Source organism: Anser cygnoides, chromosome 7 (assembly GCF_040182565.1).
Source record: "Anser cygnoides isolate HZ-2024a breed goose chromosome 7, Taihu_goose_T2T_genome, whole genome shotgun sequence".
NCBI classification, from domain to species: Eukaryota; Metazoa; Chordata; class Aves; order Anseriformes; family Anatidae; genus Anser; species Anser cygnoides.
Genome location: NC_089879.1, coordinates 23090526 through 23106457, shown reverse-complemented (window position 1 = coordinate 23106457; position 15932 = coordinate 23090526). Strand labels below are relative to the sequence as shown.

Sequence of the window (15932 nt, the reverse complement as noted above, 5' to 3'; positions counted from 1 at the left end):
ATGTTTATCTTTTGCTTGTCCTCTTAGAAGGAAGGGGAAAAATAGGGACCATCATACTTCACTTCTCCTGTTTTCTTTTGATCCTTGTTATCTTTCTGTGTAGAATGTAAACACCGTGGGTCAGATGTCTCAAAGTGACGTATGAGTCACTTGAAGTAATGAGGTACATCTTCTGTGCCTTTATGGGGCTCTGATCATATCACTAAAGAAGCAGAGGGAAGGCAAGGAGGAAGGAGTGTGATTCCTGATGTCCCACAGGACAGGCATATGTATGCTCTGAATTAAGTGGGATCACAGTGCCGCTGTCTTTCCCCCATCAGGAGACGTCTTCCACCATTTTGCTGCATCCTTTCAGCCTGAGGCAGAAGTAGTTAGTGCTAGACCTCTGTCTTTGTGCTGGCTAGGAAGAGGTAAAATAAATAAATAAATAAATAAAATAAAAAAAGGAAAGTGTTTCACCTTAGGTTATCATGGACTCAGACCAGTACTGTACAAAGTCTGAAGGGTAGACCTTTTCTTCGTAGTACTCAGATTCTTACAGTGGCTCCAGGTGGGAAGTCATAAGGTCTAGGTGGGATGACCAGGAGGTAAAGCCTAAAATTTGAATTTGTCTTAACTCCTATTTTTTTGCCAAAGTAATGGGCTGGTTTTAGCTGTAATTGTTCAGAGACTGTGGCTGCATACAGAGCCGGAAGAGAGGAGACAGGGCAGGAGCACAGGAAAATAATTTTGAAACAACCTTGGAAACTTCTCGAAGATCTCTACTGGTGATGTGAGGAGAAAGAATTGGAAATGTGTAACCCTAGAGCCAGCTTTGCAGAATCATCCCATTCTTTTGTTCATAAAACTGCAGCGTGGTTCTAAGTAAGTTCAGGATAATGTTCAGAATTTACTTTCTGCAGTAAGGTTTTCATTTTCCGGAGACTTCTTATTTATTGCTATGTAATCCATCCTTTACTATAGACATACACCTGCAAATGTAGAAAAATAAGTTTATGATCCAGGTTTTGCTATGAAAACTCTATAGAATATCAAGGCAAGCAACTACCATTTCAACTGATCCATCTAATGCCTTTCTATAAGAAATTAATCTCCATTTTCAAATTGCTTTACAGTCAGTGGCAGGCAGAGGAAAGCAGTACAGAGATAGAGGTATTTTATAATGCACATTTGTTCTATCTCAAAGAAACCTGGCATATTGCACACTGCGTAAAAGTTGCTGAGGAGTCACTAAGAGGAGGAGAAGCAACTGGATGTGTGCAAGTGAAACTCATGTTCTGGAGGACATTTTTAGTGGTCCTGGGCAGGCAGAGGTGGGACTTGCAGGCAGAAACCTTCCTGAATTTCTGAGTTCCCTCTGCCTATTCTGGTCTCTACTCAGCCAACAGAAGATGCAAGAGGGTAGGCACCAAGGAGAGTGTCCTTCACCACTGTCAATGTCTGACATTCGCTTTCCCAGCTCCGTACTTGAACACCAGCCAAGATGCTGCTCATATTCACCACCGCCAAGAATAAGCATGCTGGCTTGCTGCTCTCCAGAGGTGCTATCTGTAACAGCTGTCTCAGGAGTTTCTTATTTTTGTAGGGCTCCCAGTTCTCACTATTCTAACTTGGTTGGTTTTATTTATTTTTTAATACACAAAGCCTGGAGAAAAAACACTATTGTTTTAGAGAGCAGAAGTGATGTGTTTTCTTTCATCTGTTGATAATTCTTGGTACTTGCCCTTACCATAGCTCAAAGAGTTGAGCACGTTTGTGTTTATGCCTTTTAACTACCATCTTTTTTCCTTTTTCTTTAGGAAACTTATCTCCTTTCCCATAAGTAAATAAGCAATATGTAATATTTCTCATTTAATGTACTGTGCCTCTGTGGGGACAATGCGTAGGATAGTTGATTCTTCCTTAAAGTCACTTCTTCCAGATGGATAACATGCATAATTCTCCCAGGCTAAATACCACAGGCTGAAAAATTCACAACTTTTGTTCCAAGCTGTAGGAAACACTGTGTTTGTTTAATGTAAATTCCCTGACATGTTGCTTGGACTTGTTATATGGACTTGATTAATATGCTGAAATGTAAAATATGTTCTGTGTGAACAGCAAAATACTATTTTTGACTGTTTAACCTTTTCATACATCAGTCAGTTGAAGTAGTTGCTAATGTAATTCGGTGATGTCAGAGGTTAATCATGCTGTTGCAAGAGGCTTTATCTTTTTTGTCAACTTTAGAAGTAAGAATAACAAGTTTTAGACAGTTCCTGAAGGAAGGATAAATACATTTGGATGATAAAATCTTTAGGCTGTACTTCCGTCTCAGCGTGGGCTTTAGCCACATAGCTTGTGAGCACTCCTGTAGCTTTTTGTCTTTCTGTGTTTCACACTTGAACACAGCTGGAGGCCCATCAAGTACAAAGGATATGGAACATTATGCACTGTTGTCTACAACATCCTCATGAGGATAAGATGTGTCCAATTTGTATTTTGTACTTGTGCAGAATCATGGCTTGCTTAATTGGTTGCAGTTAGGTATGGCTCTTTGTCACTGAGACTGACCATCTGGGATGTGTAAATCCTTAGTCCCGGATTTACATGTTGAGCCTTTGCCTGCTGCACTTTCGTAGTATCAGTGTGGAGTAGGGATGTGCTCCATGTGCCTTGTGCTCAGCAACTGTGGAAGGAGAAATCCTGCTCCTGGCTCTCTTCCATCTTTTTCGTCATCACTTCAAGTAAGAAGACAATGAAAATTTCATTGCCTGGAGAAGGTTATTCTGGGAGTTGTTGAATGACAGCACAGTCACTGGTCACAGCCAGCACAGGTTCACAAGGAGAAAGTCCTGTTTAAGTAACATAATTTCCTTTTATGACAAGGTTACCCACCTAGTTGACCAAGGGAAGTCAATAGAGTAATCTTTTGGTGTTTCAGTAAAACTTTTGACACAGTACCTTTCTGGACAAAATGTCCAGAATATAGCCAGACAAGTACGTAATATTGGGGTTGAATGATTCACTCTCAAGGGTGAAAATAGTAAAAGGGGTTACATCAGACTGGCAGCCAGTCACCAGTGGGGTTTCTCAGGGCTCCATTTTGGGGCCAGTTTTCTTCAGCATTTTTATAAATGATCTTGGTGAAGGGCTCAAATGCATACTAAGTAAGTTTGTATATGATACTGAATTATGAGAAGCTGTTGACTCCTTTGAGGGTGGAGAGGCCTTGCTGAGAGATCTTGACAGATGAGGTCTGGGCAGTCACCAACAATATGAAGTTTAACAACAGCAAGTGGTGGATTCTACACCTGGAAAGGGGCAACCTGGTGTGTGCGTTCAGACTGGGAACAAGATGCTGGAGATAAGACCTGCAGAGAGGGATCTGGGGGTGCCGGCGGATGAGAAGCCAAACACGATCCACCAGCGCCCTGGCAGCCCACAGGGCCGACTGTGCCCGGGGTGCCTCAGGCCCGGCGCTGCTGGCCGGCCGAGGGAAGGGATCGTCCCGCTCTGCTCGGCCTGCTGCGGCCTCGCCTTGAACACTGCGTGCGGGTTGGGGTGCCGCGGTACCGGAGGGGCATAAAGTTACTAGAGAGCCCCCAGAGGAGGCTGTGAGGATGGTGAAGGGCCCAGAGGGCAAAGTGTGTGAGGAGCAGCTGAGGGCCCTCGGTCTGCTCAGCCCAGAGCAGAGGAGATGAGGGGAGGCCTCATGGCGGCCTGCAGCTCCCTCATGGGGCTTGTGGGTCCCTGCCAACTTGGGATAGTCTGTGATTGTGTGATGCTTTTCTAGAGCTTCCAATTTAATTTTTAAATCTGAAATAATGTGTGTGGAAGTAAACAACCCCCTTTTTTGTTTTGTAGTCTTTGAATTTAGGAAACTGATGTGAATGCCTTGTAACTACTGAAAGCTGAGCACTGCAGGTTTTGTTCAGCTAGATTCTGTTCTCTGGTTCATGTGCTGGCATAAGGGTTACTCCCAGGCCAAGTGTAATTCACTGGCTTTTTAAAGAAAGGGCTCTGCTGAAATGTTTAACTAAAATAATCCCTAGATGTATCTAAATCATTTAGTAAGTTCTCACTGAGTACTAAGGGTCTGCTCTCTTTAGCAGAGCATGAACAGCTAATTCCGTATTTCATGACTTTTGTGTCTGAGTCCCTTGTAATGCGCTTCCCATGGAAAGATCACCTTCTCCTGAGATTAATGTGTAAAAACAAACACTTCCCTGTTATTGCAGTCTAATGAAGATTTTCAGCTTCTGGATTCATCTCAAAGGGATAGTGTGGTGTACAACTATTGTTACAATATTTACAGATAAAGCAGCAGTGCTTTATAAATTTTATTTCTGTTGGCTTCTTTTGTAGCTACATGTTGAATAATTCCCAACAAGCTCAGATAGCATTTATGAGTAAATGTCGTTGTTTTCAGAAGAATATTATCACACCTGAAAATAATATTGCTCTTTTTATGTTCATTTCTGTTTTTGTTTTTTTTTTTTTTTTTTTTTTACCTAACTTGCTTGACTTTGATTCCTTGAGGCTGGTTCCATATTAATTCCTTTTAAATTTGTATAATCTTCCCGCATGACACCTCAGTGATCATCAGGCATCAGTGAAGGTGGATTAGCAGTCAAATCTTGGTCTCCACACAAGATGAAAAGCTATTTTAAGAATTGCTCTGCTTGTGTCAGTATGAAATCTAACTTTTCCATTAGTCTTTCCTTAATTAGCCAGGAAAACCATCCCAGGTCAAAAATAGTCCCAGGTGTCTTTTTCAATGATCTGTGCACACAGGATGGAAGCACAGGGAATTGTGCTGAAACACTACCGAGCATTTGGATATGTTGAGCGTAACTGAGAAACATGAAACAGGCATCTGCATGGACCACCTCCCTCCTTGCTGTGAAATTCAGGATTCTTACTCAAGTGTCCTCTGTGGACTTTGAACAGTTCCCCACCCCCCCACTAGTGTAAAATTGAAATTCCAGTGTAGTTCCAGGAGAAGGTATGTTACCTCTGTAACAAGGTAAAAGACTTCATTTCAGCGAGAACGTCACTTGGGCTTTTCACAGAAAGGTTATGAAAGCTATTGTATTAGTGCATTGCCAATATCAAGGGATGTGTTTGTTTTTGCATGTACGATGAGTTTATGGACAAAATGGCTATTTGGTTGCATCAGACTCTGCATGTATTCAGATTTATTACTTCCCTGGCATTTTAGGTCAAGGACAGAGGCAGGATGTAAGCACCAAAACAATAGACATAAAAAAAAAAAAAAAAAAAAAAAAAAAAAACAATTTCAGATTCTTTGTAGTTTACGAAAGTAATATTTTAAGGATGATTTTAAAAATGGCTTTTTTGTGTACTGCTGTTTCTTGATTAGAGAGTATGAGTGCCTTGTGAATTTCTGAAACAAACCCATTGTGTTTTTAAGAACAAAGGAGTTGCTGAAAACAAAGCAAGTAGTGCTTTGTTAAATCAAGCGAATATCTATTATGGAGTGCAACAGAGAAGAGTCAAATTGGATGGAGAATTCAAAGCAGTAAGGTCAGTTAAGTAGCAGTGTTTTACTAGAGACTGTACAAAATTCGTCATTGCATCAAGATTTTAAGTTGATTAAATATTAAAAAAAAAGTATGTAATTGTAGTTGCTTTTTTTTAGCTACATTAAAAATTAAGTTACTATTTAATCTCTTTAGCCCTTGCTTAAGGTTGAGTTTGGCAGAATCCAATTTTCTGGAAACTAGGCAAAGGAGGGTGAAGCCTCCGTAGACCAAGAGCAACAAGTCAAATGATGTGTGTTACTGTTTTACAGTGCTTTCCCCCTTGCATAGATGTTGCAGTCCAAAGTTACTGTAGTTTTTTTGCCTGTAAGGAAAACAGAGTGCCATACTTAGAGTACAGAAAGGGCTGCTGCTATTAAGTCCTCGGGTCTTGCCCCTTCCAAATGCACTCAGTGCCATGAGGAATTTATACATGCCTTTGAGGAACAGTTTTTTCTCTGATCACTTGCGTGCACTTCTTGGAAAGGTGATTGCTACCTTCTCCCAGGGGCACAGCCCTGCAGACTTATTTAATTAGCAGTCAGAGCTCTGCCACAATTAGTGGTCTAACCCTTTTTGTGCCACATATGTTGGGTATGTGTATAGGCCACGTGGCTGTAAAGTTTGAGAGCAATTTCCCCTCACTACTGTCCTTTCAGTCAGGACCTACTAATGATGGATTATTACCTTTTTATAAGCTGGAGTTTTGTGGAAAACAGGGACTAACTTTCATCATAAGACGATCTTTTATTTATTTTTACACTTAAATTTTTAGAGACAGAGAAACACTTCTTGTATTTCACAATTGCTGAAGCATCTGAAGTGTATCAGCTTGAAGTTGTGAGAGCTTCATGTCCTGGTGCCTTTTGCCATTAGGTGTCTTCACAACCTTCGACATGGGAAAGCAGACAGAAGCTGTTGCTGCTTTTTCCTTCCCCTATTTCCTAATCATGTCATCCGGTTCTTGCAATTGCCCCAGCTCTTACATCCCTTAAGCTACCCCTTTTCCCAGCAGGAATATGTGCATGGGTTATTTTCCATTAGTTGAAGCTCAGATAGCTTAAAATGCCTGATGTGGTGACATTCACCGGTGGAAATTGGAGATTATTATTTCCCTTTGGAGTCATTTGAAGAGAGGTGTAGGGCCTTTTGTTGGTAATGGAGTTGGTGAAGATGTAGCCAGAACTTTGACTTCACCGTCAGATCTGAACAAGAAGACTAAGAAGTTAAAAGCATTCAAGCCATTAGGGTGGTCATGGTGTTTGTTGTCTCGGTTGTTTTCAGGGAGGATGGTTTTGGGCACCATTTCAGATGATCTCAAATTTTGGTTGCTAACTTCTTTGCATCATCACTGAGGCATAATTATGAGGTCAATGTACAAAAGCTCGTGGATTTTATTGGTGATTGGACATAAACACTTAAAACTGTCACAGAGTTGGCAGTCAGCTTGTTTTTACTGGTGAAATACCCTTCCACTAAAACTGGCGGTGGCCTCTGGAAAGCTGTATGAGCTTCAAGCTGCTGGGCTGGGGTAACACTGTACAGAACCTCTCACAAGAGGTTGTGCCAATAGCCCCAAAACTGTGTTTCTCACGTGGCTAAAAGGGTATTGTTCTTCCAACTTAAAAAACTTATTTGCTCTAAAGTTACAGATGCTTGGCAGTGTTTGTTACTGTCATCTCTAAAACATTAGTTTCAAAATAAACAGTTGAAAAACCCTTACTGTGGGGTTTTCCTCAATATAATTGTAAAACTGTAAAGAGACCAATAATTAGTTTTCCCATTTTATCCATAACAAAGTATCATTCTGACTCAGAGCACCTCTCCATACAGATTAATGTATTTATAGAGTCACTGTCATTGTAAACTGAGGGTGTAAAGAAACTTTACTTTGCTTTTTGAAACAAATTATTTGGGTCTGCAAAACATGAGGTTATCTGATAAGTATTTTTCACCAATTTAAATGTTCTACAGCTAGTGACATTCACAGATTTTTTTCTTACCTGTCAACAAATTTAAACCAAGATTATTTCTTTTAATGCTTTGTGTGAAGAAAACTGGGTGGTGTTAATTCTTCAGCAAAAAATGAAATCTTAGGGAAGTGTTCATAGGTACTGTGCATGCATCTCTGAGTCTCTGGAGTATGACATTCATGGTAGTTAGCAATGCTTGACATTTGGAAAGGAAGCTGGAGTGTAGGCAAGGCTTAACTGACAAGATGGGACAAGAAAAGGAAAGCACCTTATACGTGTTGAGTACATGTTTGGTCCTAATTGGTTTCCCTTTTGTCTTGTTCGACATCGTTTTCTTTTTGCTACAATCTACTTTTCTGTTGAAGAGCAATGGCTTTTTTTTTTTTTTCCTTGTAGAGCTTTATGTAACTGATTTTTGTTGCTGTTGTGGTTTTTTTTCTTGGTTTTTTTTTTTTTTTTTCCCCTCACCTTGTTGTGTTGTACTTGCTACGGAAAATGTATTTCCATTTTGGTTGTTACTTGATTGCATTCTTTTGAGGTAAGATTGGGGGATGATTACTCAATAGAGGAAAAAAAAGTGATAATGTTAAATAGTTATCTTTGATGGGTCTCATCCTCAACACAAGTTATTTCACGTTGTTTTTCTTTTCTTCTAGTATTGTCTGAAAGAGCTTCAGTGTCAGAGGCGGTTTTTCACTCAAGATAATCAGACTTCTTAAACATCACTCAAAACATAAAATGCCAGAAACCCGTGTTAGAAAATAGTATTTTTAGTGTTGCCATTATTATGAAAATATATGAAAATGTCAATGAATGCATAAACGTCTCCCTTGTGTGCCCTTTGTTTTTTTGCAGGCACTATCCTGGTTGACAATATGCTGATCAAAGGGACAGCAGGCGGCCCAGACCCCACCATTGAACTCTCCTTAAAGGACAATGTGGATTACTGGGTGATCCTCGATCCCATCAGCCAGAGGTTGTACCTAAACAGCACTGGCCGAGTTCTGGACAGGGACGTAAGTTTGGAGTTTGTGGTTTGTTTCCTTTTCTCCCCATAGACTTTATTTTCTGAGTCAGTGTATACTTGAAGAGTGATCATAAACACAAGAATTGCTAGAACATAATAGCAGCATCTATCTTTTGTCCCCAGATGAATGTGAACAGAGTTAATTTGATTCTTTGTAAGGACTTACTGGGAGCAAACTTGGCTATGTGCATAACAATTATATGTGGGCAAACACAATAATGACAGAATAGTTGTGTGAATTAGCAGAAATACTTATTGCACCAAAATTGTTTATTGAATTAAAAGCATTTTTATGTTTTGTTGCTGTTGTCTGGGAGAAGTCCTGCTCACCTCATGTCCCATGAGACTCAAAGCCTGCTCTACCTGTGTACATTAGCTTATGAAATGTAAGAGAAAGCAAAGGAGTAGTGCATATTACAGTTCACACTTCAATTTCAATTTACTTTGCAAAGCTTGACATACTCAAATGAAAATGTGCTAGTTTTTTGTTCGTTTTTTAATATAAGGTGACACAAAATTTGTGTGGTATGCTTTTTCCTAGTAGCATTAAATGTTTTCAGGCAAGTTTGATTTTTTTGTAGAAAGAAAGATTATAAAAAAAGGAACGTTCTCATCTATGGTAATTTCATTCAAGAGGAATGTTTTTGAAAAAATACAGACATTGTCTTGATGTTACAACATTGCTGCAGTTCAGCAGAATCTGCAAGAAAAACTGGCTTACAAGTGACTGTAAGCAACATGGAAAGCGTGATTTAAAGATCAGGAGTTCTCCTTGGCATGCATGAAAGTTTGTTTTATATTGGTTTGATCGAGTAATTTGTCTTCTCCGTGTATTTAGAGGCATGTTCATTAGTATCAAAAACAACACGCAAAAGTATCATCATTTACATTTTAAACTTTTTTTAAAAAAAGCTAATTGAATTCAGCCTTTCTTAATTAGCTTTAATTCACAAACTATTTTAAAAAGTAAAACAAAGGTAATCAACACAAAACACGGCAGAACAGACCTGTGGACAAAGGAGATCCCTGTGCATCAGCCAAGAGGTGGCGTCGCCTCCAGTGCCCAACAGCTGGCTGCCTTTGAGATGGGCAGGAGTTGGAATGCTGTGTCAGTGACAGTTTGTCTAAGATCATAAATGCTTTACATCCTTATGAATACATAGGCACTTCTTGCAAAGAACAGCACTGTAGACTCAAGTCACAAGGAAATGAATGAATGGTATAAATTTGCTTAATTTACGTAGGGGTAATAATGTTTTTACATTAGTTTTTATGGGATTATTTCTTCATTTTTACTATGAGCTAGGAAACACTTGGAAAAAAACAACAACTAGTACTTACAGAAGGTAGATTCAATACATTTTTATCCCTAGTGCTGCATAAGATTACTTATTTGTGTTTGCTTAAATTTATAAGGTTATGAAAAGAAAAAATGAGATTTAAGGTAGTAATACAGATTTTGGGTGTGAGCCCTGCTGTATCTCTCTTCTGTGGTCTCAGTGAATCTCAATTTAAGTTGCAAGTTGAAAAAAATGAAAGCAACCTGTGAAAACCCAACCTGCTGATCAAGTGAAAATGTGGGACTTATGCCATGAACTTGATTAATACGTCTCTCATATAACAGGTGTTTCCAACCTTCAGAACCAGAACTATACAAACCCCTAAATCAGAAAATCATTTGGGAGTGTGTGCAGTTCTTTGTTTCTTTGTTTCTTTATTTGTTTAACAAAGAAAAGCTGCATTTCTCATCTTTCAAGTGAAAACTATGTGAAACCTTGTAGTACCAATAGATTTTTTTTATTAATTCCAACCTTAAAATGAAGTTTTTGATTACAGAGCAGAAACTGGAGTCTGATTCACAAATGGTGCATATGTGATTACATGCAATATGGTTGGATGCTCTTCCCATTTTTCTCTTGTATGCCCGCTTGTCAACCCTCTGCTGATTCAGATAACCCAATCTCATTCTTTCTTTTATTACTTTTCTTGAAAGAAAATCCAATTAAAATCCATTGACTGATTTTACTGAGAATGACAGTACGTTTTTCCAAATAAAATTGGATAGAAAGAAAATTCCCGACTTCCCTTCCAAAACTTCAAGTACTTAGGAAGGATGAATAGAGATCAGACAGAACCGGAGGGGAAAGAAACTGCTGAAATGTGTTAGGATAACTTGTCCCCAGTATGATAAACAAATGGTGCCATTATGTATTTACATTTATTGTCAGTAAATGTCAAAATTGACAAGCGTTTATTTACAGATCTGATTTCAAATCTAAGCGCTGCAGAAATAAAAATAGTTTTTATGCTGCCATACCTCAAGAAAAGGGAAAAACTATTTTTCACATGTTTTTATGAAAAAGACAAAATGATGCTTGCAAATCCACAACATCATGGATCTATGTATCTGCGGCTACAAACAGCTATCATTTTCTTAGGTATCACTAACAACTGCAGATGATCTCAATTGCATTTTTAACTTATTAAAGATGGTCTAAAAATTCCATGATTCTTGCAAAGAATGCCAGCTTGCAAAATAGAGATAATAACATTCAAGTTTTAATTTAAGTCAGCAATTATATTTGGTATATTCCTACCTGTGTTAGAAGTAGAAGCACCTCACAGTTGGCTGCAGATTTTTACAGCAATGAGAACCCACTATTAGATAAAGGCTCATGCTGTACCTAATTGCTGAGAAAGTTGAGTGCAAAGAGTTTAAGGAAGAATCAAAATTTCATGTAAGATCTCAACAACAACAGAAAACCACCTTCTTTTCCCACGTCTGCTGACTCTTTAAAAAGTGATTAGTGCCACAGTCTGAAGGGTAAAGAAAGCCATATGGTTCTAAAATCCATTATAGCAAAACTGGAAAAAAATCAGTCACTCAGAGAAATTGTAGCATTTAGAATGAGTGAAAGCATAATTATGCAGATATATAATTATGGTATAATTTTAAGTCTCACAATCTCAATACAAAAAGCTGTTTGTTCTCTACAGTACAGTGAATTCATAGGCATTTGTAAATCATGCTTTTGAGTTGTTTAGTCTCATGAAGACTGAGGTCAATAAATACAGAGGATTCTTCTTTTGTCCCTTCCCATGTGTGCTTGCTCTCTGCCGACTGTTGGATAATAAATCAAAATTGAGTTATTTTTATTTGAATATTATGGTGTTCAGTGTAGTAAACCCAAGACTCTGGATTGTCTATACGTAGCAGTGACCAAGTTGTTTTTAAATTACTTGATAAATGCAAGCAGTAGAATCTTTAATTTATTTCTGACTCGACCTTTCCGTTCAAATATTAGCCAATCAAAGGTTAAAATCTGTGCCATTCTCTAGGTGTCTTTCAATAATCGGACGATAATCAAAATGTGAGGGCTAATCTTGCGGAGGATTTTTGGATGCTGCACTTGTTGTTGCGTTAGCACAGTCAGACAGCAAAGCTCAGCCTGCACAGTGCAGCTTTGAGAAGTGTGGGTCTACCTGGAACGCTGCCGGCACGAGTTGTAGCCAGGACGCTCTCGGAGAAGCTGTTTAAATACAGGAACAGTACAGCATCAAACATAACACAGGCTGATGGGCTACAAGTGAGCCTGAGCAATATTAATATCGGTGTAGCATTTAACTCTCCTGTTACTTCAGTTCACGTTTTGACTATGTATTATAAAATATATTTTCACTTACAGCCGCCACTGTCCATTCAATCCATTGTGGTGCAAGTCCAGTGCATTAATAAAAAGGTTGGCACCATTATCAACCATGAGGTGCGGATTGTGGTGAGAGACAGGAATGATAACTCACCTCGGTTCCAGCAGCAGCAATACTACGTGGCAGTAAATGAGGTCAGAAATTTTTTTCTTTATTTCTTTTTCTTTTTTATGTTTTGTGGGTTCATTACTAGATGGCAACTTCAGTTCTTTCTCTTCTCATTGAAAAAAGCAATAAATTCAGTGGCTTTTAAATCACTTCCATTTGTGTCACTTTGGAGAAATACACCATGGCCAATATATTTAAGTTTTTAGCATGAAGGCTGTTCTTCCTATTTCCTGACAATCAAGAAGATAAACATACTTTTCGCCAGGATGCTTATAATGGAAGAGACTAGAATCTGAAGCTATGGCTTATTGAGTAGTAGCACTAATTTACATTAAATTACAAAATGTTTTACTGCATTATACAGCTTTATCAACAAACCTGAAAGTAAAACAAATATATTAATGAAAGAGAAATGTAGAGCAAATAATTCAGAAGTTTTTATTAGGGATATTGAAGCTTGGTAAAGTGCAATTTATCACTGTTTAAAATGGTGCCTGTGAATTGAAGTCTTTATCTTCTAGTGGAATAGAAGTCTTTGGATTGGACTAATCCAGGTTGTTTGAAGGATTTGTTTTTGGTTTTGTTTTTCTTGAGATGGTACAATTTACACTGCATTTTTTATTCTCATTAAAGATTGAATAATCTGCTAGTAACCAGTACAAAGGATTTGTGCTTGCAGTAAATCAGTATTTGGGGGCTTTTATAATAAGAAGTGGAAGTGGGGAGTGTATGTGCAAAAGTGGAAATGTCCAGAGTGAAACTAAGAGGAGAATGGAAAGCCAGATCTGTCTTCTCTGTGTAAAGATGGGAAGAATTACCATAAATCTGTTAAATACCAGAGCACTAATTTATTTATTTGTGAAAGAGCACAAATGGTTTGATGTTGTTGGGTTTTGGTAGTGTTGTTGTTTCAAAATTTTTTTCCTAGTTTTATGTTTGAGAGATGCAGCTTCCCAATGTGTCAGCAGCGTGTTCTGTTAGGATGAGTTTCTGCTTTAAGTGACCAAGCATGTAGGCAAGTGATGCAGGAGTGGGAAAGCTGGCTGATGAGTTCAGGACTAATTAAGACCAAAATATAAAGATAAGAAATGAAGGAAAACCCCACGTTATTTTTGAGTAGAGACCTAAAAATGAGATAAGGTTATACAGGTGTATATCTATTATTTATGTATATATATACCTTTTGGTCTCTGTATATACAGTACCTGTATATATACCTTTGGTCTCTTTGCTGGTGATGATGTGGGGAATATTAAGTGAATGTCTGGCTAAGTTTGTACTAGAGCCCTGATGCCCTCCAGCACTGTAACACAGAACCTCTGTGAGTAATGGACCAGTTCCTTCTTCGGGTTGCCAAGAAAAGATTTTCAGCTCTGGACACCAATTGCTACAACTGGTAACTTTAATAAATAAATTTGTGAACATTTTCTGGCTTGTGCATTAATTCCCTTTTCTCCAAATCTAATTTCAGAATATATATATATATATATTTTTTTTTTTTCAGGAATATTATTTTTGAAGGTTGTTACACTGTGAAAATGAAATATGCCATTTCACCATACTATTTTAGGGGACATAAATCATGTGGTTTTTTGGGAGGAAAAACTGCTGAGATTTCTTTTGCCTACATGCTGGGCTTACCAAACAAGTTTGGTTTTATCTAAAGAATTTAGCTTGTGAAAAGAATATTTTGTTTAAATATAATTGATTAGCTTAAGTCAAAACTAACCTCAATTAAGCATGTGTATTTTCTAACTATGAAGCTTTGCATGTATGGAGATACCAAAAAGTGAAAGAGCGTTGAATCTCTCTTGTTTCAGGCAGCTCCGGCAGTTTGTGACCCTGGTATTGAAACATTTTTGAGGTATTACTGCTTCTAGCCAGGTACTAAGGGAATACAGAGAGGAAAACATAATGCCTCTGTATGAGCGTGTAGCTGTCCTTCACTGTTTGATCTTCATTTATATATCATTTAAGCACCTTTTAAATTGTCAGGATCTCCCTCCAGACAAGTTTCAGCAGTCCCTCCACCTGTATGTCTTACCACCAGAACTGGGGGGAGGGTCACAAAAAACTGTATGAGTACTTGTCAAGTCCTCCTTAGGCTTATAAATTGTTTTCAAGTTGGCTGTGATGCAGGTAATCAGTTCCAAGATGTGCACAAAAGTATATCTGTATTCAGATATACTATCTGAGTGCAGATAGTATATCAGCGCTGTAACACTAAAGAGGTAAGGATTTTCCATAATTAGAAAGAAATCTAAAAGGCAGAGAGAAAAATGCGCCATTTAAAATAATTGATATTAAGAAATTTAGCAGTGTTCCAAATATCTGTGACTATTTATTCAAATTACTATTGGGTAAAATGCAGTCTTGCTCTTTCCACCAGCTGCAGTCCTGTTTTAATTAGCTTCTTTGTTTCATTTCATTGCTGTTATGCTTATAGCTCCTGACACGGCACCCCTGTGCCCTTCAGCAGTACCCAGTGGGTTAATGCTCTCATTAATTAACAACAACAACAAAAAAATCACAAAGCATCTCAGACTTTCTCAAAGGTTTTAGTGAATGATTATAGTTTTAATGATAGTTTATTTTGCTAGTAATTGGCACTGCTCCTAGTGAATTTTAACTACAGGGAAGCACTGAAAGGGGGTTTAGCGGTTTTTGGTTTTGGATTGTTGATATTTTTCTGGGTTTAGTTTACTTGTAAACTAAAAAGTACAGAAATTTCTCTTAAATGCATAATGTAAACCAAATCAAAGGACAATTAGATTTACAGCTACCATACATGTGAGCATCAAAAACACCTGTTTTTTCTAACAAGTACCTGGTCTGTATCCAATTGAGGACTTGTTCAGGTGCTTTGCATGGCTGTGCAAAGGTGGTTTCTCCTGCCAGCTGCCCTGGCTCTGGCTGTCCACATGGGCTGAAGAGCACATGCACTGTGGCTTTATAACGATATTACCATCACTAGTGCTTGTATGAAAACATCAGGTAGACATTCCACGTGTGCTGTTTAATCCATTTGTGCATACACAGTTAGCATTGGATTTATGACTGCTGTACTAGCCAGCTTGTCAGTATGTACTTTGTAGGCATAATGTCTCCAAGAAGCATCAGGCTTGCCACGTACACATCCTTCTGCAAGGAAAGCCAGGCCAAAATTTCAGCTTTGGAGTTACTCCATAATGTTTTTAGGGAGTAAAGTCTAGGGCAAAGATTTTTCAAAATACTTAAATATTTTTATACTTATTGGTAACTGTAATGCAAGACATAACTCTAACTAGATTCTACTTATTGGTTGATTTTTTTTTAGTATCAGAAATGTCAAAAGGTAAATCATATTTTGGAGAAAGCGCTTCCTATGTCAAATGTTCTTTATTTTGAGTGCCCACAACATATTAAAATTAATGTATATAAGAAATTGAGGGCTACTTTAATGCCAACATAAATCCGAGTTTCACATGTCTTTTCATAAAGACATGAATCAAAATTAAGCTCATACTTTTCCAGAAAGCTTAAATGGAGTTGGGTTTGGTAGAGTAGTGTCTGTCTTGGTTTATATCAAATTATCTGAATTTTTTTATACTA

At 38.1% G+C, this 15932-nt stretch overlaps 1 protein-coding gene across 17 annotated transcripts in view; it reads left to right on the top strand.

Moving 5' to 3' along the window:
* The window catches only part of PCDH15 (protocadherin related 15), a 738695-nt gene that overhangs the window by 457541 nt on the left and 265222 nt on the right, over positions 1-15932 (top strand). For all 17 annotated transcript variants that reach the window (XM_067000244.1, XM_067000234.1, XM_067000238.1 and 14 more), the window contains 2 exons: positions 8354-8514; positions 12212-12367. In XM_067000244.1, the coding sequence (XP_066856345.1) occupies positions 8354-8514; positions 12212-12367 (317 nt within the window). The remainder of the gene's footprint in view (positions 1-8353; positions 8515-12211; positions 12368-15932) is intronic.